This window comes from Delphinapterus leucas, chromosome 10 (assembly GCF_059928025.1).
Source record: "Delphinapterus leucas isolate spDelLeu-1000000601 "Yukka" chromosome 10, BTC_Dleu_Yukka2, whole genome shotgun sequence".
NCBI lineage: Eukaryota > Metazoa > Chordata > Mammalia > Artiodactyla > Monodontidae > Delphinapterus > Delphinapterus leucas.
This window is the reverse complement of record NC_143138.1, coordinates 43099153-43125856: the sequence shown is the minus strand read 5'-3', so window position 1 is coordinate 43125856 and position 26704 is coordinate 43099153. Positions and strand designations below refer to the sequence as shown.

General features: G+C 40.2%; 1 protein-coding gene across 1 annotated transcript in view; it reads left to right on the top strand.

The window, feature by feature from the left end:
• The window catches only part of HMGCLL1 (3-hydroxy-3-methylglutaryl-CoA lyase like 1), a 138097-nt gene that overhangs the window by 26479 nt on the left and 84914 nt on the right, over nucleotides 1–26704 (top strand). The window contains exons 2-3 of the mRNA XM_022581539.2: nucleotides 24729–24809; nucleotides 25036–25143. Of these exons, the coding sequence (XP_022437247.2) occupies nucleotides 24729–24809; nucleotides 25036–25143 (189 nt within the window). The remainder of the gene's footprint in view (nucleotides 1–24728; nucleotides 24810–25035; nucleotides 25144–26704) is intronic.

Here is a 26704-nt window from a genome sequence, read left to right as displayed (position 1 = left end):
GATGAAAGACAGTTTATTTCTCCCCCAAAGGCTCATGTTTATCCTTAAAAACAAAATCAAGTTTCCACTGAATACAAGTTTTTCTTCTTGATACCAGATACTTGAGCATCTGGAAGAGTTAGATATTAGAGAGAAAGAGAAGGCAATGTTATGGAAGTGAGTGCCTTGCTCTACCCGCAGTCATCCCTTCCTGAAATCATTTAAAGATCCTTTAATCTCAATGTATGGAGACTCAGCAGACACAAGACTCCATTTCTACTCAAGGCTCAAAATCTAAGAGATGGGTTTCATTAGCCAGGATGTGTAAACACTGCAACACACAACTCCACATTTTCTGTGCCTCAAAATCACCACAGGTGATTTCTTGCTCAAGTCCAGGTTGAGTGATTTGGCCATCAGTGAGCCAAAGTCTTTCTTCTTGTGGCACTGCTCTGCTCTATGCCATTTAGAGGAGGGGGAGAGAGACCAGGGAAAAGACATATCTACTTCTTACCACTTCTGGAGTGAAGTGACACACTTTGCTTTGCCCCATTGTCCAGAACTCACTCAAATGATTCCACCGGATGTGAGTGTGTGCATGGTAGTCTCTACCAGAGAGACTTAACCTTCCTGTCACAGCTCTAGGCAGGCTCTTTTTCTAGGTGATAAGAAAGTGTAAATCTAATTGGGCACTTTCAAGGACAAACTAACTGGGAAAATTAAAAAGAGGGCTGAATATATAGTATTTGCTTCTCAATAAAACTTTGGAACAAAAAGTCCCATTGAATTCCACTTAAATACTTCTCTGGCTTCTCCTCCTGTCCAGTCCTGGTGAGTATCAGGCTCTTTAGACTGGTGTTCCCTGAGGACAGTCATTTCATCAGGTGGCCCTGAGAAGTCAAAACCTAAGGCAGCTCAGACTGCTGAAGTGTGTCTTAGGGTTGGTTCCACTGGTAGGTGAAAGAGATGGGAATGCCAACCTGCCCAACATTTGTTCAGGGCTATCTCCACCTTGTAGCCCTGATAGATAGATAACCAGGATCATAGTCCTGCCAGATTAAGTACCAGGTCAGGCAAATTCTGATGAGATTTGGGAAGGAGCAGCAGTTTGGATAATTCTGAGGATGGTGGACTTATTGAGGGATAGAAAGAACATTTTTAAAAAGAGTCAAGAAGCAGCTCTGGAGGAAGAAAGGCTGAGAACAGGGCTCCTTTTTCACATTGCCTGGAGCTTACCCTCATTTCCAGAGAAATGCTCTATAGAAGCAGAGACTGGAAAAGGCTTAGTTTCTGGGGGTTGTACACGTATTGAGATATAGGGGTTCTGGGAGGGGTGGCTTTGCTTATTTGTGGTTGTTCTTTGTCATTGTAGTCACATGTAGTCACATGAGAATTATATGCCGTGGGGGACAGGAAGCTTGATCTTTACTGTGAAAGCTGTGCATTCTGGTGTGTTGAGGAGGGATGTGGAATATATTAAGCCTGTATTTCTTCCAAGTAAATTTACAGGGGTAATTTAAGTGAGATGATCACATAAAATGGTCCAAACACAGGCATATTAAATAGTATTAATTACCCTTGGACATCAGGTGTAAATCAAGACCTCCTCAAATTAAAAGGGATGTATGGCCACCTTACTTTTATTTATTAATTTAATTTAATTTAATTTTAATTTTGGCTGTGTTGGGTCTTCGCTGCTGAGCGCGGGCTTTCTCTAGTTGCAGCGAGTGGGAGTTACTCTTTGTTGTGGTGCGGGTGCTTCTCACTGGGGTGGCTTCTCTTTTTGCAGAGCATGGGCTCTAGGCGCATGGGCTTCAGTAGTTGTGGCACAAGGGTTCAGTAGTTATGGCTCGCAGGCTTTAGAGCACAGGCTCAGTAGTTGTGGTGCGTGGGCTTAGTTGCTCCATGGCATGAGGGATCTTCCCCCAGACCAGGGATCGAACCCATTTCCCCTGCATTGGCAGGCGGATTCTTAACCACTGCGCCACCAAGGAAGTCCCGAGGCCACCTTACTTTTAAGACAGTGATAATGCATTTATCTAACAATCACCCTTTTGAGTATTTAACAGCCCTCACTTTAAGAAAATTTCATCTTCATTCCCAACCTATGGTTTCAATTAATTCCTGTGCTAAGTAAAATCAACAGAAACACTAGTCTTTGTAGGGTAACACTTTACATAGTAAGTTTGAAAATTGCCCGTTAGTTTTTATACTCCCAGTGCTTTTTATCCTCTCTCGCCCTTTCTGTAAGCTGCTATTTTAATTGCTTTGCAGACCTTTTCTTAGTTCTCTGTCTCTTTAAATGAGGACCAACCAAATCCTGGGTGAGGCAGGGGTATTTAGACTGACCCCAATAGGTTACACTTTTATCTAAGTGTCCTGTTGTTCACTTGTTCAGCTTTAGAATAGAAGGTTGTGGAATGAATTAGGCACAGTCTTCAAGGATATGAAGCACTGTTAAGTACAGTATGGAGACCAGCTGTACTGTATTCAGGCAACATAATTTATTGAGTAACACCCTACACCCCCAGTATACAGAGAACATTTAAGCAGGGCAAGGTTTTGGCTTACAGGGAATGAACACACACACACATGATGTGATTTAGGAAGGATCAGAAATTCAAACCACCCCTCACCAGCCAGCTCACAACCCCAACACGAGAGCCACTTCTGGGGTTCGAGATAAAGCATCTCTAGATGAAACTGACCACCTGGAAAGGAAGGCGTGTATAATAAAGCCATTAGCGAACCCATCAGCTGGGCTCAGAGCCCTCTCAGGAAGCACAACATAACGTTTTAATCTGCGTTGGGGCCGGGAGGGGTCAGTGTGTTAGCAAGTGCAGCCCTCGGTGGAGAGAAGCCATCTAGAAATCCCCAAATGCAGAGCTGGGGATGCTGATGACAAATACTGTCCTGGAGGATGGAGATGCCCCAGGCAACCTGGAATGTGGCTTTGTTGCTGGGGGCTGGCCTGGGATTAGCTGTCATAGGAAGAGCGACACAAGTATGTGTGTGCCCTGGCTCTGGAGAGCATCCCCTAAAGTGGGAAAAAGATTCAACACAGCCATATGGTACTTTCAAGCTTAGTAAATGGAAAAAAAAATGCATCTTTATATAAGACTATTTGGTATCAATTAGTAGATGCAGGTGAACTCTCAATTTTGGATGCTAGGGAGTAAAACAGAACAAAATATTGGTGTTGTTTGGATGATTGAATTTAACTATGTAAAACGTGAGAAAGTTTCTTGTAGGAAAATATTTAGTAGTATTCTGGGGGAAGTTAGAAAGGAGTTTCATGGAGAAGCAGAGTTTTGAATATACTTAACAATTTTCTTTTTCTTATATTTTGGACTCTGGATTTTCCTCTTGTAAGTATTCTGACTTTATCTGAATTTTACGTTGTCAAACGTCCAGGGAGAATCAGGTATAAGGTTCTCACCTGTCCTGCCCAGCCCAGTAAGACTGAGTTTGTCACGGTGAAAAGTTCTTGAACCCTCAGGGTCTCCTCTTCCATCTCTACCCAAACCATCCTAATCCACACTGCCATCATCTCTCACCTGGATTATTGCTGTAACATAATTTTTGCTCTCCTTGTTTCCACTCTGGCCTCCTTTAGCCTATTCTCATTACGGCAGCCAGAAGAAGCCCAGTACAATGTCCCTTAGATCATTCCTCTCCTCCAAAGCCCTCCAGTCCTTTTCCATCAGCCTGTGACTGAGTCTTTATCTGGGCCTTCTCTGTACTTCTGGTCCCTTTATCTTTTTATTTTATACCTTGCTTACTCTTCTTCCAGGCCTTCCCAGAACAGTTAATACATGAGATGCACTTCCCATGATCAGTTCAGTGAACATTGCACTGGCTGTTAGAAGGCTCTTTCCCAGGATATCTGTAGAGCTTTGCACCTATCCCCATCACCCACCTCCTTCAGTTTTTTTCTCAAAGCACACCTTTTTATGGAAAATTGCAGCATGGCTCCTGTCCCCCAAATTCCTCTTCCCCTTTTGCCTTGGTTTCTTTATAATACTTATCACTATATATTTTCCTTTTTACTTTATTTAATTTTAATTAAATTTTTTAAATTTAATTTTTATTTTATATTGGAGTATGGTTGATTTACAATGTTGTGTTAGTTTCAGGTGTACAGCAAAGTGGTTCAGTTATACATATACATATATGCATGCTTTTTCAGATTATTTTCCCATGTAGGTTATTACAAAATATCAAGTAGATTTCCCTGTGCTATACTCTAAGTCCTTGTTGGTTATATATTTTATATATAGTAGTGTGTATATGTTAATTCCAAACCCCTAATTTATCCCTCCCCAAACCTTTACTCCGCCTTCTTCTTTTTTTTTTGGCTGCAATCTGTAGGCTCCATGAAGGGTGTTTTGTCTGCTCTGTTCACTGCTATATTATAGAGCTCATCAAATGAATGGACAAAAGAAAGTTCAGCTCATCATTACTCCCAGAATTCCATGGGGCCTTTAGTAAGTGGATACTGATAACTACAATCACAGCTCTTCTCCTTCCAATTTAGAGAACCTCCCAGAGATTTGGCACACTGGTAGGTATTTGGACCCTCAGGGTCAAGACCCTTTTTTTTTTTTTTTTTTTGCGGTACACGGGCCTCTCACTGTTGTGGCCTCTCCCGTTGCAGAGCACAGGCTCCGGACGCACAGCCTCAGCAGCCATGGCTCACGGGCCCAGCCGCTCCACGGCATGTGGGATCTTCCTGGACCGGGGCACGAACCCGTGTCTCCTGCATCGGCAGGCAGACTCTCAACCACTGCGCCACCAGGGAAGCCCAGGGGTCAAGACTTTTGATACATTACCTTAATATATCAGAGTCAGTAATGCCAATGGAGACTATCTACTCTACCCCACCCTGCCCTAAGGGAGTCTGTTCAGCAGAAACATGGATATTCCTTTAAATCACAGGATATTTTGTACTTTAGAAAAGCAGTGGTCCAGGTGTTTGGCCCACTGTTCTTTGGTCGAAGGTTCCTCACCCCATGCAGCTCCCTTTCCAAGTGTTTTTTTTTTTTTTTTCATCTTTATTGGGGTATAATTGCTTTACAATGGTGTGTTAGTTTCTGCTTTATAACAAAGTGAATCAGTTATACATATACATATGTTCCCGTATCTCTTCCCTCTTGCGTCTCCTTCCCTCCCACCCTCCCTATCCCACCCCTCCAGGTGGTCACAGAGCACCGAGCTGATCTCCCTGTGCTATGCGGCTGCTTCCCACTAGCGATCTACCTTACGTTTGGTCGTGTATATATGTCCATGTCTCTCTCTCGTTTTGTCACAGCTCACCCTTCCCACTCCCCATATCCTCAAGTCCATTCTCTAGTAGGTCTGTGTCTTTATTCCGGTCTTACCCCTAGGTTCTTCATGACATTTTTTTTTTCTTAGATTCCATATATATGTGTTAGCATACATATCTGTCTTTCTCTTTCTGACTTACTTCACTCTGTATGACAGACTCTAGGTCCATCCACCTCACTACAAATAACTCAATTTCGTTTCTTTTTATCGCTGAGTAATATTCCATTGTATATATGTGCCACGTCTTCTTTATCCATTCATCTGATGATGGACACTCAGGTTGCTTCCATCACCTGGCTATTGTACATACAGCTGCAATGAACATTTTGGTACATGACTCTTTTGGAATTATGGTTTTCTCAGGGTATATGCCCAGTAGTGGGATTGCTGGGTCATATGGTAGCTCTATTCGTAGTTTTTTAAGGAACCTCCATACTGTTCTCCATAGTGGCTGTACCAATTCACATTCCCAACAGCAGTGCAAGAGTGTTCCCTTTTCTCCACACCCTCTCCAGCATTTATTGTTTCTAGATATTTTGATGATGGCCATTCAGACCGGTGTGAGATGATATCTCATTGTAGTTTTGATTTGCATTTCTCTAATGATTAATGATGTTGAGCATTCTTTCATGTGTTTGTTGGCAATCTGTATATCTTCTCTGGAGAAATGTCTATTTAGGTCTTCTGCGCATTTTTGGATTGTGTTGTTTGTTTTTTTGTTATTGAGCTGCATGAGCTGCTTGTAAATTTTGGGGATTAATCCTTTGTCAGTTGCTTCATTTGCAAATATTTTCTCCCATTCTGAGGGTTGTCTTTTGGTCTTGTTTATGGTTCCCTTTACTGTGCAAAAGCTTTGAAGTTTCATTCGGTCCCATTTGTTTATTTTTGTTTTTATTTCCATTTCTCTAGGAGGTGGGTCAAAACGGATCTTGCTGTGATTTATGTCATAGAGTGTTCTGCCTATGTTTTCCTCTAAGAGTTTGACAGTTTCTGGCCTTACATTTATGTCTTTAATCCATTTTGAGCTTTTTTTTGTGTATGGTGTTAGGGAGTGTTCTAATCTCATACGTTTACATGTACCTGTCAAGTTTTCCCAGCACCACTTATTGAAGAAGCTGTCCTTTCTCCACTGTACATTCCTGCATCCTTTATCAAAGATAAGGTGACCATATATGCGTGGGTTTATCTCTGGGTTTTCTATCCTGTTCCATTGATCTATCTTTCTGTTTCTGTGCCAGTACCATACCGTCTTGATTACTGTAGCTTTGTAGTATAGTCTGAAGTCAGGGAGCCTGATTCCTCCTGTTTTCGTTCTCAAGATTGTTTTGGCTATTCAGGGTCTTTTGTGTTTCCATACAAGTTGTGAAATTTTTTGTTCTAGTTCTGTGAAAAATGCCAGTGGTAGTTTGATAGGGATTGCATTGAATCTGTAGATTACTTTGGGTAGTATAGTCATTCTCACAATACTGATTCTTCCAATCCAAGAACATGGTATATCTCTCCATCTATTTGTATCATATTAAATTTCTTTCATCAGTGTCTTATAATTTTCTGCCTACAGGTCTTTTGTCTCCTTAGGTAGGTTTATTCCTAGATATTTTATTCTTTTTGTTGCAATCGTAAATGGGAGTGTTTTCTTTGATTTCACTTTCAGATTTCTCATCATTGGTGTATAGGAATGCAAGAGATTTCTGTGCATGAATTTTGTATCCTGCTACTTTACCAAATTCATTGATTAGCTCTAATAGTTTTCTGGTAGCATGTTTAGGATTCTCTACATATAGTATCATGTCATCTGCAAACAGTGACAGCTTTACTTCTTCTTTTCCGATTTCGATTCCTTTTATTTCCTTTTCTTCTCTGATCGCTGTGGCTATAACTTCCAAAACTATGTTGAATAAGAGTGGTGAGAGTGGGCAACCTTGTCTTGTTCTTGATCTTCGTGGAAATGGTTTCAGTTTTTCACCATTGAGGACGATGTTGGCTATAGGTTTGTCATATATGGCCTCTATTATGTTGAGGAAAATTCCCTCTATGCCTACTTTCTGGAGGGTTTTTATCATAAATTGGTGTTGAATTTCATTAAAAGCTTTCTTTGCATCTATTGACATGATCATATGGTTTTTCTCCTTCAATTTGCTAATATGGTGTATCACGTTGATTGATTTGCGTATATTGAAGAATCCTTGCATTCCTGGAATAAACCCCACTTGATCATGGTGTATGATTCTTTTAATGTGCTGTTGGGTTCTGTTTGCTAGTATTTTGTTGAGGATTTTTGCATCTATGTTCATCAGTGATATTGGCCTGTAGTTTTCTTTCTTTGTGACATCCTTGTCTGGTTTTGGTATCAGGGTGATGGTGGCCTTGTAGAATGAGTTTGGGAGTGTTCCTCCCTCTGCTATATTTTGGAAGAGTTTGAGAAGGATAGGTGTTAGCTCTTCTCTAAATGCTTGATATCCAAGTGTTTTTGAAGGCTTCCTTTGCACAGTTTGAGTGCAAAATAGTGATTCTAGTTGTCTTCCTCGGAGTTTCTGGGAGCACTATGGATAGTGGATTTTTGTTAGTTTCTAAAGCTGTAATATAACTTATGTGAACTCTGGTTGGATGAATCATACCTGTTTATTTATTCCACAAGTGTTCACTGAACATGGTGTGTATGCCAGGTGTTCTAATGACTGGGATACAGCAGTGAACCCTCAAGGGGCTGCTTGTCTAATAGGAAGAGTTAGAAGGTAGACAGTAGACAAATGAACAGATACGTGTACAACATGCTAGGTGGTGATGAATGCTAGAATCATTATAAAGATTAAGGGTGAGAAAGTGGAGAGGAGTGTTGTTGTTGTGAATTTTTTTTCATATTACATTATGTAGACTTTTCAGAGACCAGATGCTTGAAGGAAATGAGATACAGAGATGTACAGGGGAAGAACAGTCCAGTGGGGGTGGTGTAAAATGCCAAGGGGTTCAAGGGGCAGCAATGAATTCAGTGTGGCCAGAGCTGGGGTGTAGGAGGGGTGGGCCAGGAGCTCAGGAAAGGGGTTCTGTGCAATGTCATGGAGGTAAGGATGGGATTTTTCTTTAATGGAAATGGGAAGTCATGGAGGGTACTGAACCAGAGGAGTGATGTGATTGGATTTCTGTTTTAAAAGAATGAGCCTTGGAGAGTGGGTGTCAAGAATGCAGACAGACATAGAACCAACTCTCCACCATCCCACCCCTCCTTTCTTTGTCCTGGAATAAGAAACTAAGATCCAATTTGCTTGTTACCCCCTCAGATACTTTTTAGGCATCAGTCTACCACATTGAAGAATGCCCATTTTGTTATTTGGATCGTTCTATGTACTTTGGGGATAGCTCATGTGTTACCACCCACTCTGGTGACAATCCTGTGTTTTCTACATCGATTAAATCTCTGCAGGTCCATCTGCTACCAAAAGAAAAAAAAAAGTGGGAGGAGCAGACAGACCACCTATAAATCTCTCCCAGTCATTCAGGGGAGAAGTGATTATTTTGAAGATAGAACATGGTTTGCTTGTTGATCTGATAAAGGGTATAAGAAGAAGAGGGGTGTCCAGGTTGTGTCCATGTGTAGGCTGGCATTAGGGATTATCTTAGTCTGTTGGGACAACTATCATAGAACACCATAGACTGGGAAGCTTGTAAACCACAGGAATTTATCTCTTCTAGTTGTAGAGTCTGGAAGTCCAAGATCAAGGTGCTGGTAGATTTGGTGTCTGGTGAGGTCCTGCTTTCTAGTTGGTAGACAGTAGTCTTTGCACTGAGTCCTCACATGGCAGAAGTAGAGCAGGAGCTCTCCAGGGTCTCTTGTATAAGACCATTAATCCCAGTCATGGAGATTCCAACTCTCATGACCCAATCACCTCCCCAAGGCTCTGCCTCCACCTGCTATCTCATTGGTGATTCGGTTTCAACATATGAATTTGCGGGGGTGGGTGGGGGAAACAAAAACATCCAGGCTATAGCAGCAGTTTAAAAGAAAAGATAGGCCATCTACTGAGATGGGGAAGCCTGCAGGGGGACAGGTTGCAGGAGAATTAACTTTAGTCTTAGGTTTCGACATAAGTACTCTTGGACTTGAACAAGTAGGGCCCCTGCCTGGGCTCCATGCCTCCCTTGGCATAACTTTTACAAAACTGTCTAAAGTCCCACTCCACTGCTTTAGTTTTCCACAGTTTATTTCATATTTTGAATGTCCCAAATGGTATGGTTTCTGAAAATTCTGACAGATTTTGAGGTCAAGAAGCTTTTCCATTCCATTAGCTTTAGTGACATTTAGAGTAATCAGTGTCCTCCAAGAATAATGACAAAATGAGTAATTGAGTTACTTTTAGGCATTGTGAAGTCTCTTTTGCACAAGGGTGTGGGTCCACTTAAACTTTGTGCTGTGGTATGAATGTCTAACCATCCATCTGTCAGCTCTGATTGCACAAAAAGATCTACATTTAAAAAAATGTAGATCTCCTATACCCCCAAACTACTCTTTGAAGTTGAAATGAAGCTCCCTGGGGTGAAAGAAAAAATTAAAATCTAGCTTGTGAAGAGGATAGAGGGCTTTTGGGGTACTCTTGCCTCTGAGGATGTGATGCCAATCAGAATTATTCATGTATTTAATTTGCCTTTTAAATTTGTATTTTTTCCATAAAAACATTTCCAACAAGTAAATAGCTGTGACCGCCACGCTCGTTTATGGCATCATGCTGCCAGGTTTTGAATATGAACACTTATTTACCCTCATGATGAAGTGAGTGCCCCTCTGTTGCCTCTTAAAGGTTCAAACTGAGGTTGACATTGCCAAGTGGAACAGGATGGGTGGAGCTGGTGATGTCCGCACTGGAGGTGGAGAAAATTGTTGGCGGGCTCCAGAATGGGATAATGTCTCCAAAGTGTTTGGAGCTCCTTGCTGCAAAGACCTTGAGTAATTTCCACGTATTATTCGGGTTGTATAAGGTAATCTGCTCTGCTATCAACCATGAATCCTTTCATTGCACATTTTAAGCAAAGTAGGTCCATTTTAAAATGCTAAATGGAATAATTTTAAGCTATCCTACCTTTCAAAATATTAGAAGTACTTTCTCTGTCTTCAAATTAGCCTTAAGAAAGGCAAAAGATAAACATGGATCGGGTGTTAACCCCTCACCAAGCACTGTGGGAAATGCTTTACATTCACACCCTCATTTAATTTTCACAGAACAAAGGGCCAAGTGCCATTTGGCTCAGAGGAGAGTCAACTTCCCACTTTAAACAGAGGAGAATGAGGACAAGTAATTCAGTGATTTTCTCAGGTCTGAGCATCAGGGCAAGGTGGAGCCAGGTGGTTTTTCTCCAGGATTTTTTTGCCACCACTCTGGCTGGCTTACTACACCTTCATTTTTAAGGGACTTCTGAGATTTGCTTCAGTAGTGGTGTTAGAAACAAAGCTACTAGAGTAAGTAAGGCTTTATTTTAGGAATGTCTTCACTAGAGTAACGCTTTTTAAATTTGATCTCCATCCCAAAATGGACTTTCTTTTCTTTGACCAAGTTCTAGCATAGGGTCTTGCATATGTTAAGTGTCCAATCAAAATTAAGTGAGTGAATCAATGAACAAAAAATGATTGCCTGTACCTCTGATGAGTCTAATGGCTATTACAGGTACAGCACTAAGCTTGGCTTTGCCACACTCTTTATAGCTATTATGATCTCCATTTCATAGAGGAGTGAAGGAAGTACATAGTGGTGAGAAGAACATTTCCATCACACCAGGGATGGCAAATAGATTTTTGTCTTGGGTGCTGGGTTCAATCATTGATAATAGTGGATGTCTGGAGCTAGATAGTGGTCCCTACCTGGACAGTAGTATCTAAATTATGGTACGTACCTGGATCGGAGATACTGCGGGAGATGGCTATACTGCAAAGCCAGGAGCCCGTACCAGGACCCATTGTGAGAAACTGCCATGTTTGATTTACTCTTTTCCACTCTGAGTCTGAAATGGAGGAGTGGTCATATTCACGCCTGACATTTTTGGCTAATACAATGTCCTATGGAGGTGGGTTTTCTATGGTATTCATCAGGCTGTTTGATGCTTTGAGTTCTGTATTGAGTATTGCAGTCATTTTTATTTTGTTTTGTTTGCTTTTGGATGCCTGCAGTAAAAAACAACCCCAAAGACCTCTGAATTACTTTTACAATTTCTTAATGCACACTGAGTAGCCTTTCATACTGTTAGAATTTTGATTAACTCTTCATTGATGTCGTGGAATGGTGTGATGTTCTGCAGAATGTCCAGATAGTTTAGACCCCTTGAAATATGCCAGATGGTAGGAGAGTTATTATAGCCCTGGGAAAATTATATAAACGTCTAATGCGGTTTGTCCCAAACAAATGGAAATTCTTTATGGTCTCCTTTCCATCAGTTATAGAAAACAACGCACTATCCCGAACAGTGGCTACATACCTGTACCTGAGGCAGTGTTAATTTGTTTTTGCAAAGATAACACTACTGGCACAGAAGCTACAATTGGGGTTGAGTTTGGTAGTCCACTGTACTGGTGATTAAAGGGGGTTTATCAGAGAGCAGGAAAGTGGTTGCTAGGGGCTAGAGGGTGGGGGAAATAAGGAGAGGTTGGTAAAGCATAGAAACTTTCAGTTATAAGATGAATACTGTCTGAAAATCTAATGTGTAACGTATAACATGGTGACTGTAGTTGGCAACACTGTGTTATGTAATGGAAATTTTCTAAGAGGGTAGAACTTAAATATTCTTACCAAAAAAAGTGAGTAAATATATGAGGTGATGGATGTTAACTTGATGGAGGAAATCCTTTCACAATGTATAAGTATAGCAAATCATCACAATATGTACTTTAAGTGTCTTAAAATTTTGACAATTAAACCTCAATAAAGCTGGAAAAATAAATGGATTTATGATGGGGTCATCACTTCTGCATCCTTTTCTTTAGATACTTGAGGATGGCAATAATCTCTGCCATTTCTCCAAGATCTCACAAAATGCTTTTTTTTTTCTTTTTTCCTTTTTCTCCTTTATTTTTCTTTTTTCTTTTCTTTCCTTTCCTTTTTTCTTTTTCTTTTCTTCTCTTTTTTCCCCTCCCCCTCCCCCGCCCCCTTTTCCTTCCTCCCTCCCTTCCATCCTGTCTTGGCTGAATGGGAGGAATGAACATTTTCAGAGGCTTCCACTTGCCCTTATGATAATGACAAAAACAACTCCCGTGATAGGTCTTATAAGGTCAAGGAATGAATGTATGGTTCAGGATGTTCCAACTGTCAAATACGTCTATTCCAACTATATATTCAGGGACTGGAAATGACCATGGGGACGTAGGGGCCCAGGCCTCCATATATTATGTGGTCCCTCTACTCCCCATTCTAACAAGGGAGCATAATGACACTTTGGGTCCCGAGTATCAATGTCAACTTGGGCCCTGTGTGCAGGAGACTGTAATGTTTGGTATCGCCTTCACGCAGTGTTCATTTACTCAGGTAGGTGGCTGTAGGCCCCTTTGGGGAGCATTAGATGGATTACTGTGAATAGTTGCTGTAGCAGTACAGGATCTGGGAATCTGGCTTTTTCTTCAGGCAGTTGGGTTTTGGTCTGAAAATTGGCTCAGATACGGAAACCAGGCAAAGGAATTTTTATGGAGGCAGCTAACCTCAGCTAACTGGTCAACTACATCCTTGGTTTATTTCAATTGTATAGATCAGCATGCCTGGATCTGGAGACATTTCAGGCAGGATACTTCTGTTCTGGAGGCCAGTCTTGTGCACTGTAACGGTTCTATCGGTATTCCCTGATCCCTACCCGCTAGTTGCCAGCAGTGCCCAGTGATTCTGACAATCAAACGTGTCTCCAGACGTTGCCAGATGTCCTCTGTGGGGCAAAACTACCCCCAGTAGTGCGTCTTTTAATAATCTTTAAACATTGCCGCAGGTTTCCGGGGAGTGTTCATGTCAAAACTACTTCATGGATGAGAGCCAACTGAAAATAACCAGCAAGGTAGCTCCCAAATCCCATTTTAGAAACTGCTTCGTCCGTTCACTTCTGGCACCAATTTCCTTAGGTCTAGTTCCCAGGAAACAGCCTCGGATAAAGATTTGCATTCAGGAAGTTGTTGCCCTTGATTCGGTACCTGTGGGGAAGTAAGAGCTGTAGGACCAGCAGAGGGAGGCCTGGGTCCATCCCGCAGGCCTCTCCTAAGGTGAGTTGTACTCCCTCAGGCAAAGGAGCTGGGCTATTATGTCCCTGCGTCAACCACTCGGTAGATGATCATGGAGAGGGGACATGACTTGGGGTAGGGTGGATTTCTTTAGTTGAGGGCAATTCCTGACACAGGGCTCAGTGAAATGGCATCAGCTGCCAAACCTCTGGCTTCTGGGAATGTCTCAGTCCTGAAAGGGGTATCTGAACAGAACGTCCATTAATAATAGAAATAAAAATTTCCAAAGATACAGACTTTACCTATCTTCACTAACATATGGTAGTATCTCATCCACCTCTTATTCTGCCACCTTTAGCACACAACAGTTCATCAAATATCAAAAACTGTTTAAACATCATGAGGTGTAAGACACCACACTTTATTATTTAGATCATCTGTTTTGGTGCTAGTGTATATAACCATGCAAATACTCATGCATTCCAATTGATTTTTGCCAATCAGAAAATACATATTATGTAGGGGAGTGTTTTGATGAAGGGGGCTTCATTAAGATCTGAAAAATTTTATTCAGAGTCTGAATGGATTCTGTGGATGGCTGAATAGGGTTATTGAAATTAATGCAGAGCATTATAAAGCTGAAAACTCATGGTATATCTATGATATGATTTCCCGTTTTGTTATTGTTATACAACCAACATGGCATAAATAAAAAAAGTCATGTAAAGCAATATAATGGCTTGTTGTTAATAATAACAACCCAAATTTAAATAACTATTTAGAACAATGAATTGTGTCTTCCTAACCAAATAATAAGCCAAGCTTCCCCAGCAGAAGCATTGCTGTACCACTTGGGAGTATAAACTCTAAAACTCTGACAAAATTATATATCCCAGTAGTGTTTTTTTTACCTTTGTGGTTATAAGGTCATGCTGCTTGTATAACTAGCTTAATATAGTTAGTTGCATTTTTATTTTAAACCACTGTTTTCAGAAATTTATTCTAAAAATACTTCCATGATGAAACTTGGTATCTTATATGACATACTGCATTTTATCCTCGGAGATTCAGCCTTTCCAAAAATATCCATATATTTTCAATCAATTTTACTGCTTCTGTGTTTGCAAAAAGCAAAGTAATCTTAGTGGTTTCATAAAAATTTTATTAGTGAAGACCTTGAGGAAAAGGAAACTTTTCATACTTAAAGTATTTCAAGTCAAACATTTTCTTTTGATTTTCTAATTAACACTTTTATTACTATCCTAAACTTCAATTAAGTAATAATGATAATAGTCATGAAAAATCTATAGATTTTTCCATAGTTTATTTTTTTCGATTCTTAAGTTGCCTTGAATAAAGGAATAAATAATGGTATTTCTTGAAAGTAAATAATGTCAATAAAAGTCACCATTTAAAGAAATATAACTAGGTATGCGGGGGTCTTGTGCTCTATCAATACATGGAAGTTTTTCTCTTTTGAACTTTCAAGTTTATGTTAATGCTTCTATAGGATGGTTTATTGAATTCTCTCATTAAAAATTGCTATTCTTGATTTCTTCAATTTGTTTCTTCTTACATGTGCTTCATCTTACTTTTGTTTCTCTTATTCTATTACTATCTGCATTTCGTAAACTGTTTACAAAATCTATTTTAATATTCTCTATTTTCAGCTCTCATACACTATCTTATTTAAAATGCAGTTTTTTTGTATTAAAACAATAATTAATGGATGATTATTAAATACATATGTATACATTTATTTCTCGACACGTTTAAAAATGGAATTTATTTAATTAGGAAGTGAATTATGTGGCACAGATGTTAATAGCCTTATTTTTTATTTTAATAAATAATTTTGGGTGATTTTATATTGCCATCATTCTACTACATTTCAATCTGCCATATATGACAGAAGCCCCTTATATAATATTCTTATGCTTTATTGTGACTCCTCTTGATTTATTTAAGTGTTCAAAAAATTTATATATTTCCAGAGGGAATTCATATTTAATCGTGTTATATATCTACACTAACATTCAGTACTAATTTTCCATCTGGTGCCAAGAACAAATATTAGTACACATACATACAGAGGACTGTTCACATTTTAGAACTTGCTTTTAATCTCTGTTAAAACATTGACCAAATGCATTTGGGAATGAAGTAGTGCACATTTTCTTTCTGGCTGTCCAATAATTGCTAAAAGGTAAGTGGATACCTTCCTTTACCTTTTGATTCAGGAAAATAAGATGTGTTCTTCATGGAGTTTGACTTAGTCGTCTATTATAAATTTATTTTCACTTGGCTACAAATAAATTCTTCTTAAACTGTCAGAGATTACCTTTGAATTGACCTTGGGGCACAGCTATTCTGAAAGAAAGATTTCAGATATCAGCTTTGTTGATTCAGCCCTTCATCCCAGAAAGGCACCCAGGGAGAGAACCATCTTTAGACTGCTCCAGAGAACCAAGGTTCCTGTGATAATGCTTTATGTGTTTCTGACTATGTTTCATTAAAAGATAAATTAATATCTAAGAAATAACAAATAGCACAATGTGGATGGTTTGCCATTACTGCAAGATGCACTATGTGCATATGTCAGATGAGATGGCAAAATGAGATTCTTTTGGAAAAGTGGAAATCTAATGCCCCCTAAAAAGTCCAATTTAATTTCAAAAGAAAATCATGCAGTTTCCTGATTCAGACATTTCATCTGTGTAGTGGGAGCATTTCATTTGGTCATTGTAGCAGTTCTCCAGGGGAATACTGGCTATGAAACAGGGTATTTCAATATCCATAAAGACTTTTTTTACACATAGAATTACTCCTCAAGAAATGAATGAGTAGAACATATAAAATTCTGTTTAGAAATTTCTACTGTGGATGGTATCATTTTCCTAGGGAAAAAGAAGTTGTGCTTGTAGAGTGAATAATGAGGAATCATATCTGTCACCACCTGGAGGGTTGATTGTATATATAGAAGCCACCCATTATATATATAGAAGCCACCCATTATGGGAAACTATGCATATGTGTATATGTATTATATAATACATAGAAAACATATATAATATAATAACATACACACACACACCCTAAAGATTTCAGAGAAATTCCCATCAAAATATGCCTTCCATTTAATTTTATGTAAGATTGAAAAATGTGTGTTAAAGCAGCCCATTTATGTTCTGCATGAAAGAATGGTTCATTATTACTTTTTCAACCGAAGCTTTTTCAATAGTTGGTGATGTATTTAACCTCATCCTAAAGAAAACTAGAATAGGAGCCAGGGACCATAGTTAGGTAACCTTAGAAAGTCATTTAATCTCTCTTTCAGTCTGCCTACCCCACAGAGTAGCTCCACAGATGAAATGTAGATAGAAAAGTGCTTTGGAATAATAAAGCAACATATAAATGCAAGATAGTATTGCTTTGGTTGTTGCCCTGTGAAAGTGAACCATTAGAAATCTGATGCCAGATGTGGGCATACATTCAGCCATGTAACTTGGCTTTTTGAAACCCTCATTCTGGATAATACACCTTTTGTTGTTCACTAGTATCATACACTACTCCACATTAAACAGGATAAAGTGAACTCAGTAACAGGGATTTTATTGCCATAAGAATAAATTTAGACCAAAAACCTGTTTAAGGATGATGGTGCTCACTTCTGCAAACTAGATTGCAATTCCTTGGAACTTATAAGTCATTCATCAACTCTTATATATGCAATGTATAAGAACAGTGCCACGTCCCCAGTGACCCCCGTCCCAGAAGGTAACACACAGATCACTGTGCCACTAAAATGTAATCTTGTTATGGACAGAGATTTTTTGTGTGGTTGGATCATTTCCATATATCCAATAACTATAATAATGCTGGCTAATAAGTGTAGTATTCAATATAAATGAAAGGTTAACCTTGCTTTTCTAAATTTTAGATGTGAATTTGTTCATTCATTCAACAAACAGTGTTAATTAAGCGCTTAGTATATGTCCATCCTGAAAGTTTAAAATGAAAAATGGAAAACAGGCAGGCAAAGAAGTAATTACAGATTTATTTTAAAATAAGCCTCTACAAAGTGTTATTGGGTCATAGAAATGAAACTATGGTTGACTCTTGAACAACAGGGTCTGAACTGTGGGGTTCCACTTATATGTGGGCTTTTTTCAAAAGTAAATTCTGCAGTGCTACCTGATGGGATGTGCGGTTGGTTGAATCTGCAGGTGTGGAACCACAGGTAGGGAGGAACTGTGGAAGGGAGGGAGTTGGGTATACATGGAAGGCTGACTGTAAGTTACACACAGATTTTTGACTGCACAGAGGGCTGACGCCCTTAACCCCTGTGTTGTTCAAGGGTCAACTGTACTTAATTCTATATTGGGAGGTCAGAAAAGTCTTGAGTAGATGACAGATTGAATCTTGGTTAATGAGTAAGCATTTTGATTGAGGACAGTAATTAAGGTAATCATAGTGTTGAGAAATGATTCTTCATGGGTGTCTCACATTTCTGCATATTCTACTAGTTCCTTTGGAAATATCTTTTCAAGGTGTTTGTGTAGCAGATGGCCTTGGGTGATAGTAGGGTGTCCTTTCGAAGCAAAGGGCAGACGTGCTTGTTGCCCCTTATGAAATGGTCAGGTTCCCCAAGCACCGTCCCTGCAATGCTCAGGGAACTGGTACAAGAGCTGTTGGTGCTCTGGCTACTGCTATTAAGGCGAGTAGTAAAGCCTCTTGTCTCTGATTCAAGAGTTGCATATCTTCTGCCAGCATCCAGAACACTGTGGCAGGGTTACTTATTACTTAGTATGTAGGATAAAATCTCAGCCCTTCACAGGTTTGACAGTTTTGTTGATGAAGATGGAATGTTGAGAGAGACACTTCCTGGAAAAGGAAGAATGAGGGCTTTTCAGGTGGTTAAAGGGATTTGAGGGAAGTCCATGGGTACAGGTAACAAACATGCTGCCCAGATTTTAGTCAACTGAGCAACGAATGGTCCTCTGCTTTATTGTCTATTAAAGATGAGGAATTGGGAAAGATGGTTGCTGTCTGATTTCAGGGAAGTAGGTTCAAAGGCCGAGTGGTGCCCTGGTTGTCCTAACTCTTCTCAGAGATGGGAAATTTCCTTGGAGATCTGCTGGTCAGCCTCAGGTCCATCCATCGTGAAAAGTAACACTAAGATGAGTCCTGGGTGGGTTGAAGGTTCTTTTCTCTCTGTCCATCAATAATTACTGGGAGTTGGGCTTCCCTGGTGGTGCAGTGGTTGAGAGTCCGCCTGCCAATGCAGGGGACACGGGTTCGTGCCCCGGTCCGGGAAGATCCCACATGCAGCGGAGCGGCTGGGCCCGTGAGCCATGGCCGTTGAGTCTGCGCGTCCGGAGCCTGTGCTCCGCAACGGGAAAGGCCACAACAGTGAGAGGCTCGCGTACCAAAAAAGAAAAAAAAAAACTACTGGGACTGTAGAAGGAAGAAATTTGGCCAGCATTATTGGAAGAAGCCAGGTGAATCATAAGAACTTTGATTGATTGAGTTGGGAGGAGATAGGATGGGATAATTAATGCTTCTAAAAAGGAATAACAGTAGCTGGACCTTCTTAGCCCATCCAGCAGTCTGTCCTCCGTAACTTAATACAACTAGAGATGGCAGCAAAAGGTCTGCTGTGAGTCTTGGCTGCTATACAGAAACTTTGGGGAGATTTCACTGGGATGGACAAACTCCTATGTGAGGAGCCATAGATGAGTCATTGACTAGTATGTGGGGTACTCCTGCCCCAGGTTATGTATAAGGTGCTGAAAAGCAACCCACTAGAGAATGAGAAAGGACCCAAAGAATTGTAGATGAATTTCAGAGTCACCCTTGCTACCTTGCAAGACTCCCTTAGTCCTTGTATTGTAACTGGATGAAGACTTAAGAGATGGTATCTTGACGATGGAGCATGTACAAGTTTAGCCCTTGACAGCCAGAGGGAAAAAACCCAGTGATCCTGCTGGAAACCAACACAGCTATGGATGCTAAGGCCAGGGGTTCCCAAGATTAAAATAGATGGCATCAGGAATGATGATTTTTGCTGCCTGATACAGGGCTTTGTGTGGACCAAAGACACTGCAAGTTCATTGGATTGAGCCAGTGGGCAGCTGTTGTGCTGATTGCTCCCTTCTGCATCCCCTCATCTTTCCCAACCTTCCTCCTTCAGCTATTTAAGGAAAAAAATGATTACTGGTGCATGGAGGTCATCCATCTGAGTGTGCTAGGGAATGGTGGAGAGAGCAAGGACTCTAACCTTCCTGGTTCTGTCTGATAAAGCCATCCAAGTCACCATCCTATCAGTCCCATGGGGGTGGGAGCCCTGATTCAATTGATGGGGTTTGGCAGTGTTCTCAGTGGGAAAGGGGACCTGACGCAGCCTTGTGGGTGGGGCCTTCATGGCCAGTACACTCGCCTGTTGTTGCTTGCATGTCTGAATGTATAGTAAAAACTGATGTGTGTTGTGATTGTAACTCTGTGTCCCATAAGTGCCAGAGGGTATCATCTCAATGGGAAGAGCTGTATGTAATGAAGTGAACATAACTTTGGGGGTCCCCAAATCCTCCTGACCTCTTTGATCTCTAAGTCTCTGTGACTGGTGATTTTGCAAATTTGAGCTTCTGTCAAAGTCAGGCAGCCTCTACCTGGTGGCACTTTGGGGGGTTGTGGATCCCTTACTGCCATGACACAGCCATCCAAGTCTCTTTTAAAAATCAGCTGTTGGCTTGCCTTGGAGCTCTTTTTGAAACTGGACACCTGAGTTAGGGAGGCCGTTGTGACTCTCTGGCCCCTATTTCCATTTTGGGGGGTCAACTTGGAGTCAATGACTAACGAGGTTGGACATTTTCAACAGGCCACACTAATCAAATGGAAATTGTATATTTGAGAAAGTGGTTGGCCTGTCCCCAGTGCAATCTCAGCTTTACCCACAAAAAGTAACCCTTGCCCTCTGTTGCCTGTTCCACTGCCTGGAACAAAGCTACCGGCTCAGTGGGGGCCCTTCTCTTCACGGTGCTTTTCTTCGCCTGGTTGGATGATGTTTTGGCCGAACTGAAATCTGATGATGACCACTGGGCTCCTGCAGTTGTAAAACTTCTCCAGCCGCCATGCAGAACTGAAAGGGGATGTGATTGCTCTACTTGCCCAACAGAACTTGAGGCCATTGCCATGTTTTTATTGACTCTTGGGTTGGGGTCATTGGCCTAGCTTATTTGTCTGCCATTTGGGAAACTGTAGACTAAGATGTTAAAGACACCTTTTGGGGGAGGCTATGAATTATGGCAATAAATTATGGCTGCTGGTGGATCATCTGAAGCCCATACTCTGATGAGGCACACTGGAATCACGCTGCGGATCAAGCCTCCATCACCTATATTGTCACTGTTGCTGCCTGGATAAATCATAGCATTGAACATGGTAACACATCCACCATCATAAAATAGGCACAAAGTAAACAACGCTGAGCTTCTGATGCAGAGGCCACTATAGTATAGGATTCGTTCCGCTGGCTGGATCCAGGACCCTGGGGAGGAGTGGCATGGCAGAAGTCAATATTGCAAGTTGGCCTTCTCCTGCTCCTTGAAGGTCTGTTGAGAGTAGCCTTAATTAAATGTTTTCTGAGATAAAAATGAGCAGATTTGGTTCCAGCCACTGTTAGTTAATCAGAGGGGCCAATGGAGTGGTTTACTAGTGGGAAAATTTGCCATAAACCAGGATGGTGTAAAAATGAAGAGTGGATATTATTGGGAAATAATTCTGCATAAGTTTATTGTATTTCTTGCAAGCAGAGGCATAATTACCTTTGTTCCAGACTCTCTTTTCAAGGATTTTTTTAATGCAAAATAGTTTTGAATGATAGAACTAGTGTCTCCTTCTGGAGCCAAGGGGAAGTGTCTTTCTCTCAGATCAAAGGCAGGCATACTCATGGTCAAGCATGATAAACACAGTGTATATGTCACCAAGGAACGATATGCGTACTGCCCATTAGCAAAGGTTCAAGGTTCCTGTGCTTGGGGTTCCTTTCCTGTAATGTAACCCATTGTCTGGGCAAGCATTGTATGGTCCTCTTTTTTTCCTGGGAGTTGGGGCTTGGGGAACCAGCACAAATCCTGATTTTCTAGCTACTGCTGTTGCTGTGAGTGATAAGCCTCTTTTTCCTTCTCTGACCAATGAGTCTTGTGCCTTCCACCAGCATCCATGGCAGGCTCACTTGTTAGCTTGGAAGTAGGGTAAAATTTCAGACCCTTCATAATTTTTCACAATTAGGAGCTATAAAAGATATACCTATACCCTCAATGGTGTAAGAGAGTTGACATCTATTTTCATCTCTATGAGGGACAAAATAATTGTTTCTTATAGGCATGGAATTCTTATTAAAGCAGTGATTCTGGTGTAGGTTCCTTCAATTTTTTCTTTTTTGTCTTTATCAGCTTCCAAGTCGGCCATACTCATCTGCATCAAGCTGGCTAGAGGGGAAAGAGCATTGAGGCATGTGCATGGGATATTTTCATGGGCCAAGCCTAAAAGCGGTACACAGCATTCACGTTGATGTTCCATCAACTGGAACTTGTTCAAACGTAACTCTTAGGGGAGAAATGAGGTCCAGTCCTGTGTCTGTGAAGAATAGAAATGGTTTTGGTGGAAAATTTTCCCCACAGATAGAAGCTATTTCCAACCAATAGCAACTTCATGTCTACAGTCGTGAAAGTGAGCAGGACATGACTTTAGCATGCCTAAAATCACAGGATGCATGAAGTAGAGTGTGGTAGAAGGTGAGAGGCTAGTCAGGAATCATCTTTTACCTTAGGTTGATAGATCTCTCCAAAGGTGACTGGTACATTCTGAAGCATTTTAATCATGGAAAAACAAAATTAGGGAGAATACTTAGGAAGCTACAGCAATAGACTAAGTAGAAAAGGAAGACAATTTAAATACAGACAGTGACAAAAGAGATTCACTAATACAATCAACAAACAATTACTAAGTGCAAGCTAAGTGTTGGGTGTTGGGTATATGCCAAAATAGAACCAGTAATAAAAATACCAATTAGGTACCAATTAGATATAAGTGGTAAGAGAGATGGAATCGGATAATAGGTGGTGGGAGAATATCTGAGGAGAGGAATGAGGCAGAGAAATCATGAGATCAGTTTTGCATCATTGAAAATTATGTGCTTCTACAACATTTAGGTGGATTTGCTCAGTAGGCATTGCATTATTTATGTAAAGCTGAAGTTGCTTAGAAACGTCAATACAGAGATAGTAATGCCCAGAATGACACTGAAAATACCAGGATAGGGCTCTCACATCACACATACTCAACAATTATGTATTGACTTTATTTATATATTTATTTATATGCTGTTTAAAGGGAAACTTGTTACTCTTTGAACCTACTGAACACATTATAACTTTTTTCTGATTTCTTGGGTATTCAGATAGAGGGAATACAGATCCATGACTAGAAGACAAAATGGGAGTGTTAGATTCAAGAAGAAATGTAAAATAATATCAAGTATGCACATATTCTGCTTTGACTTAAATGGCTATAATTAGTGGGAGATTACACTTTAATTTCTTCAGATTGTTACTTCTGCCAGCTATACCAGTGATGCGAAGGAAGGTCCCAAGCTCTTTAATTGTACTCAGCATATTGTTATTACCTTAAAAAACACTATGTTCCTTTTTTGGGGTTAAACACTGCTGTTTAATAAAGTAGTATTCTTCATCCATGTATACTCCAAGCTAATTGCTGTTGAAAATGAGTCTCAGGAAACAATCAGCGATAATGAGACCACATGGCTTAAGATTGCCTAGTTTCGTTTTTGTTTTTTCATCCCTGCAATTTTAGGACTGGAGGTAATAAGAAAGAGGAATGAGCTTCTCTTTTTTACTCTGCCTTCCCATGCCATCCCACTATCTTATTGCCTGGTTGAAATGATGGCCACCCTGTAAATAAGGCGTGATTTCATGATTGTCATCCAAAACTGAGCCTAAAGCTGAGGGACCCCATGTGTCCTCGCTCAAACCTCCACCCTCCCAACTGCATGCATCACGGCCTGCTCAGGAGATGCAGAGATGAGAATTCTTTTCCTTCTCAGTTAATTTTTGCTTATTGAATTGCCTGATTTCGTGGAAATTGTGGAGGGTGGTATGTAAACATTGTAACAGGGATCATCTGGGTTCCCTTGCTGAGTTAATTAACACAGAATGCTAATAAAACCAGGTAACAGCTATGGACCCTAGAAAGGGCAGGGAGCATTGTGCTGTGTGGTGGAAACAAACTGGGTTGTGCATCCAAAATAGCCACTTTATCGGTGTATGCCTGTGATTATTACAAGGACAGAGTGAGACAATGCAAACTGGTCAGCCCAGAGTCATCATCCTTTATGAAGGGCAAGACAAAAAAATAACTTTGAAGTACAGGTCATGCTAATCTGGGTCAGTTCCATCAGCTATCCATTAGAAGACCTTGATGATTGGTTACCCACACTTAACTGGGCTCAGAGATACCAGGAGCTTATGTTTGTCCAGTCTGGAAAGATGTAGCCTACTGCTGATTTTAACTGCAATATGAAGTTGAGAAAGTCAGTTTCCATTTTTCCTGGTTCAAACTAGTGTCCTTCTAAACATGATGTGACCATAATACTTAGTTTAGGAACAGAGGAGAATATCAAGGATTAGGTCCTCCTGGGGGGAGTTTATCCTTTAGGAAGCTGCATTTAGGTGCTGGTTGTGCTGTGTGACACAGACAAGAAATAAACAACACATCTTATTCTCTGACACAGGCCAGAAAACTGAATTCACACTTGGCAAGTTCAGGGTATGGCATCTGGATGATTATGGCTGGTAGAAGTCTGTTAATACAAAGATCTAATTTCTTAATGAACTCTAACAATGGTACATTTATCATCACGCATAGAATTACTCAGCACATTGTCTCTTTAGATCCTGAGTAAGTCTCCGCAGTTTTATCTTTGAAATTCACCTTTTGGATTTTAATCATAATTAGACTGAATATCACTGGGTTGTAAAAAAAAATGACCTCATGTTGCTAATAACATAAACTTGGTATTTGGATTATATCATTATATCAATTTCTTACCTTTCTTAACTTTCCAGGGTGAGAACTTAATCCAACAAAGTGAAATTGTTTGACTTTTCAAGTAAACAAGTTTGATGACCTGTTATCTGTTTTTCTTGCCTTGTATTTTTCATTTTAGGAATCATCCCAGCCATCTGGACTCCCTGAATATGTGAAAATAGTAGAAGTTGGACCTAGAGATGGATTGCAGAATGAAAAGGTAACTTGATATTAATTTTACACAATTTTTAAAAAATGCTAAATCTAAATATTTATTGAGTCTGAAGACATATGGTTTCATATGTTAGATGACTACATTTGTTCTTAGTTGCTACGTGAATTTATAAATCTTAAATAGTATTTGCTTTCAGTTAGGAATTAATTTTCTGTTTATGCTTCAATAAATAATTTATGCAAATTACTTATAATTCTTAATGTTTTCTTAGATTATAGTTCCTACAGATATAAAAATTGAATTTATCAATCAACTTTCCCAAACTGGCTTGCCTGTAATAGAAGTGACAAGCTTTGTGTCTTCCCGATGGATACCACAGGTATGCAAATCCATAATTCCTTAACTAGATTCTTAATTCAACATTGACAAGATTTAATGAACAGTGTGATATACATTGTGATATTAGCCTGATATATTTTGTAACAGCATAGCAAATTAGTAATTATTAGCCCATGCATTAAGATACAATTAAAGAAAAACCTCTTTAATGAAATATATAAATTAAGTCCTAAAAAGTTATTTGGACTTAGTTGTTAAAAAGTTATTTTGGGGCTTCCCTGGTGGCTCAGTGGTTGAGAGTCCGTCTGCCGATGCAGGGGACACAGGTTCGTGCCCCGGTCCGGGAAGATTCCACATGCAGCGGAGCAGCTGGGCCCGTGAGCCATGGCCGCTGAGCCTGCGCGTCTGGAGCCCATGCTCCGCAATGGGAGAGGCCACAACAGTGAGAGGCCCGCGTACCACAAAAACAAAAAACAAAAACAAAAACAAAAAAGTTATTTGGAACTCCATCCTAAACCTGCAAGAGTGTATGGTCTGATATAATGAGTAGAGGCTAAGACTCTTAATAGCAGTTTAGGGTCCTGTCCTCCATTTACCATTTTACTGACTTTATGAGTGATCTGACTATCTCCAGGTGATTTATCTTTTTTGTCTGTTAGAAGGAAGTAATGCTGAGTGTTGCCTGATACCTTCCCCATTATAATCCTATTTTAAGCAGTGAGAAATGTAGACATGCTCTCTTTTTTTTAATGCTTATATTTGCTAGAGGGTTATATATATTCATATATATTGATGAAAATATATGTATTCATCAAAGACAAGGCAAAGGTAGTCATCCAGAATCTCCTCTTCAAGAGGATAGAGCCTTATCCAGAGTTGTCTGGCATATGGCAGCAATCATCACTTCTGAGACTTGGCCCTGATCTTTGAAACGTGATTAATAATTAGCAAACAGTGACACCCCCCCACTCCTTTCCCAATCCAATTCTCATTCCCTGGATCCCTGGATTCCTTGGACCCTGTTCTCATTCCTTGGATCTTTCAGTCTCTGCCCAGCACTTAACTTCACTGATTACTTCTTCATCTGATTCCCTTGGTTTCCTCTATAATCCTCCTTCACTTATCCCCCTCCATTGCTCTTTTTGTCACCCCTGACAATCATTTCCCCACCACCAAGTTTAAGGTTCCCTTGAGATTCTTTAGTAATTTTCTCTGCCTGTGCTTTCCTCTTTGCCAACCCTTCCAAAATCAAAAGTTGCTTCTGAGCGGATGACAATTCTATATTTCCAGTCCTGTCCTCTCTGATAAGTTTCAGCTGGACGTGCCATTAGCACCTGAAACTCAGCAGGTTCAAAGTCAGACTCATCATTGTTGATCCTACTTTATGCTCATAGCCTAACTGTTCCTTAGGGAATCTTGAATTTGAATTCTCAAAAGTCTTTTATATCTGGTCAGTTACTGACCAGTTACTGGTCAGTTACAAAAATTCTTCCTCCTCAGGAGAGCCTATTCCTGAGTCTCTTCTTCTCAATCCCATGGATGTATTAGTAATCCATACACTTATGGACTAATTATTGAGATAGTCCCTTCAATGATATTCC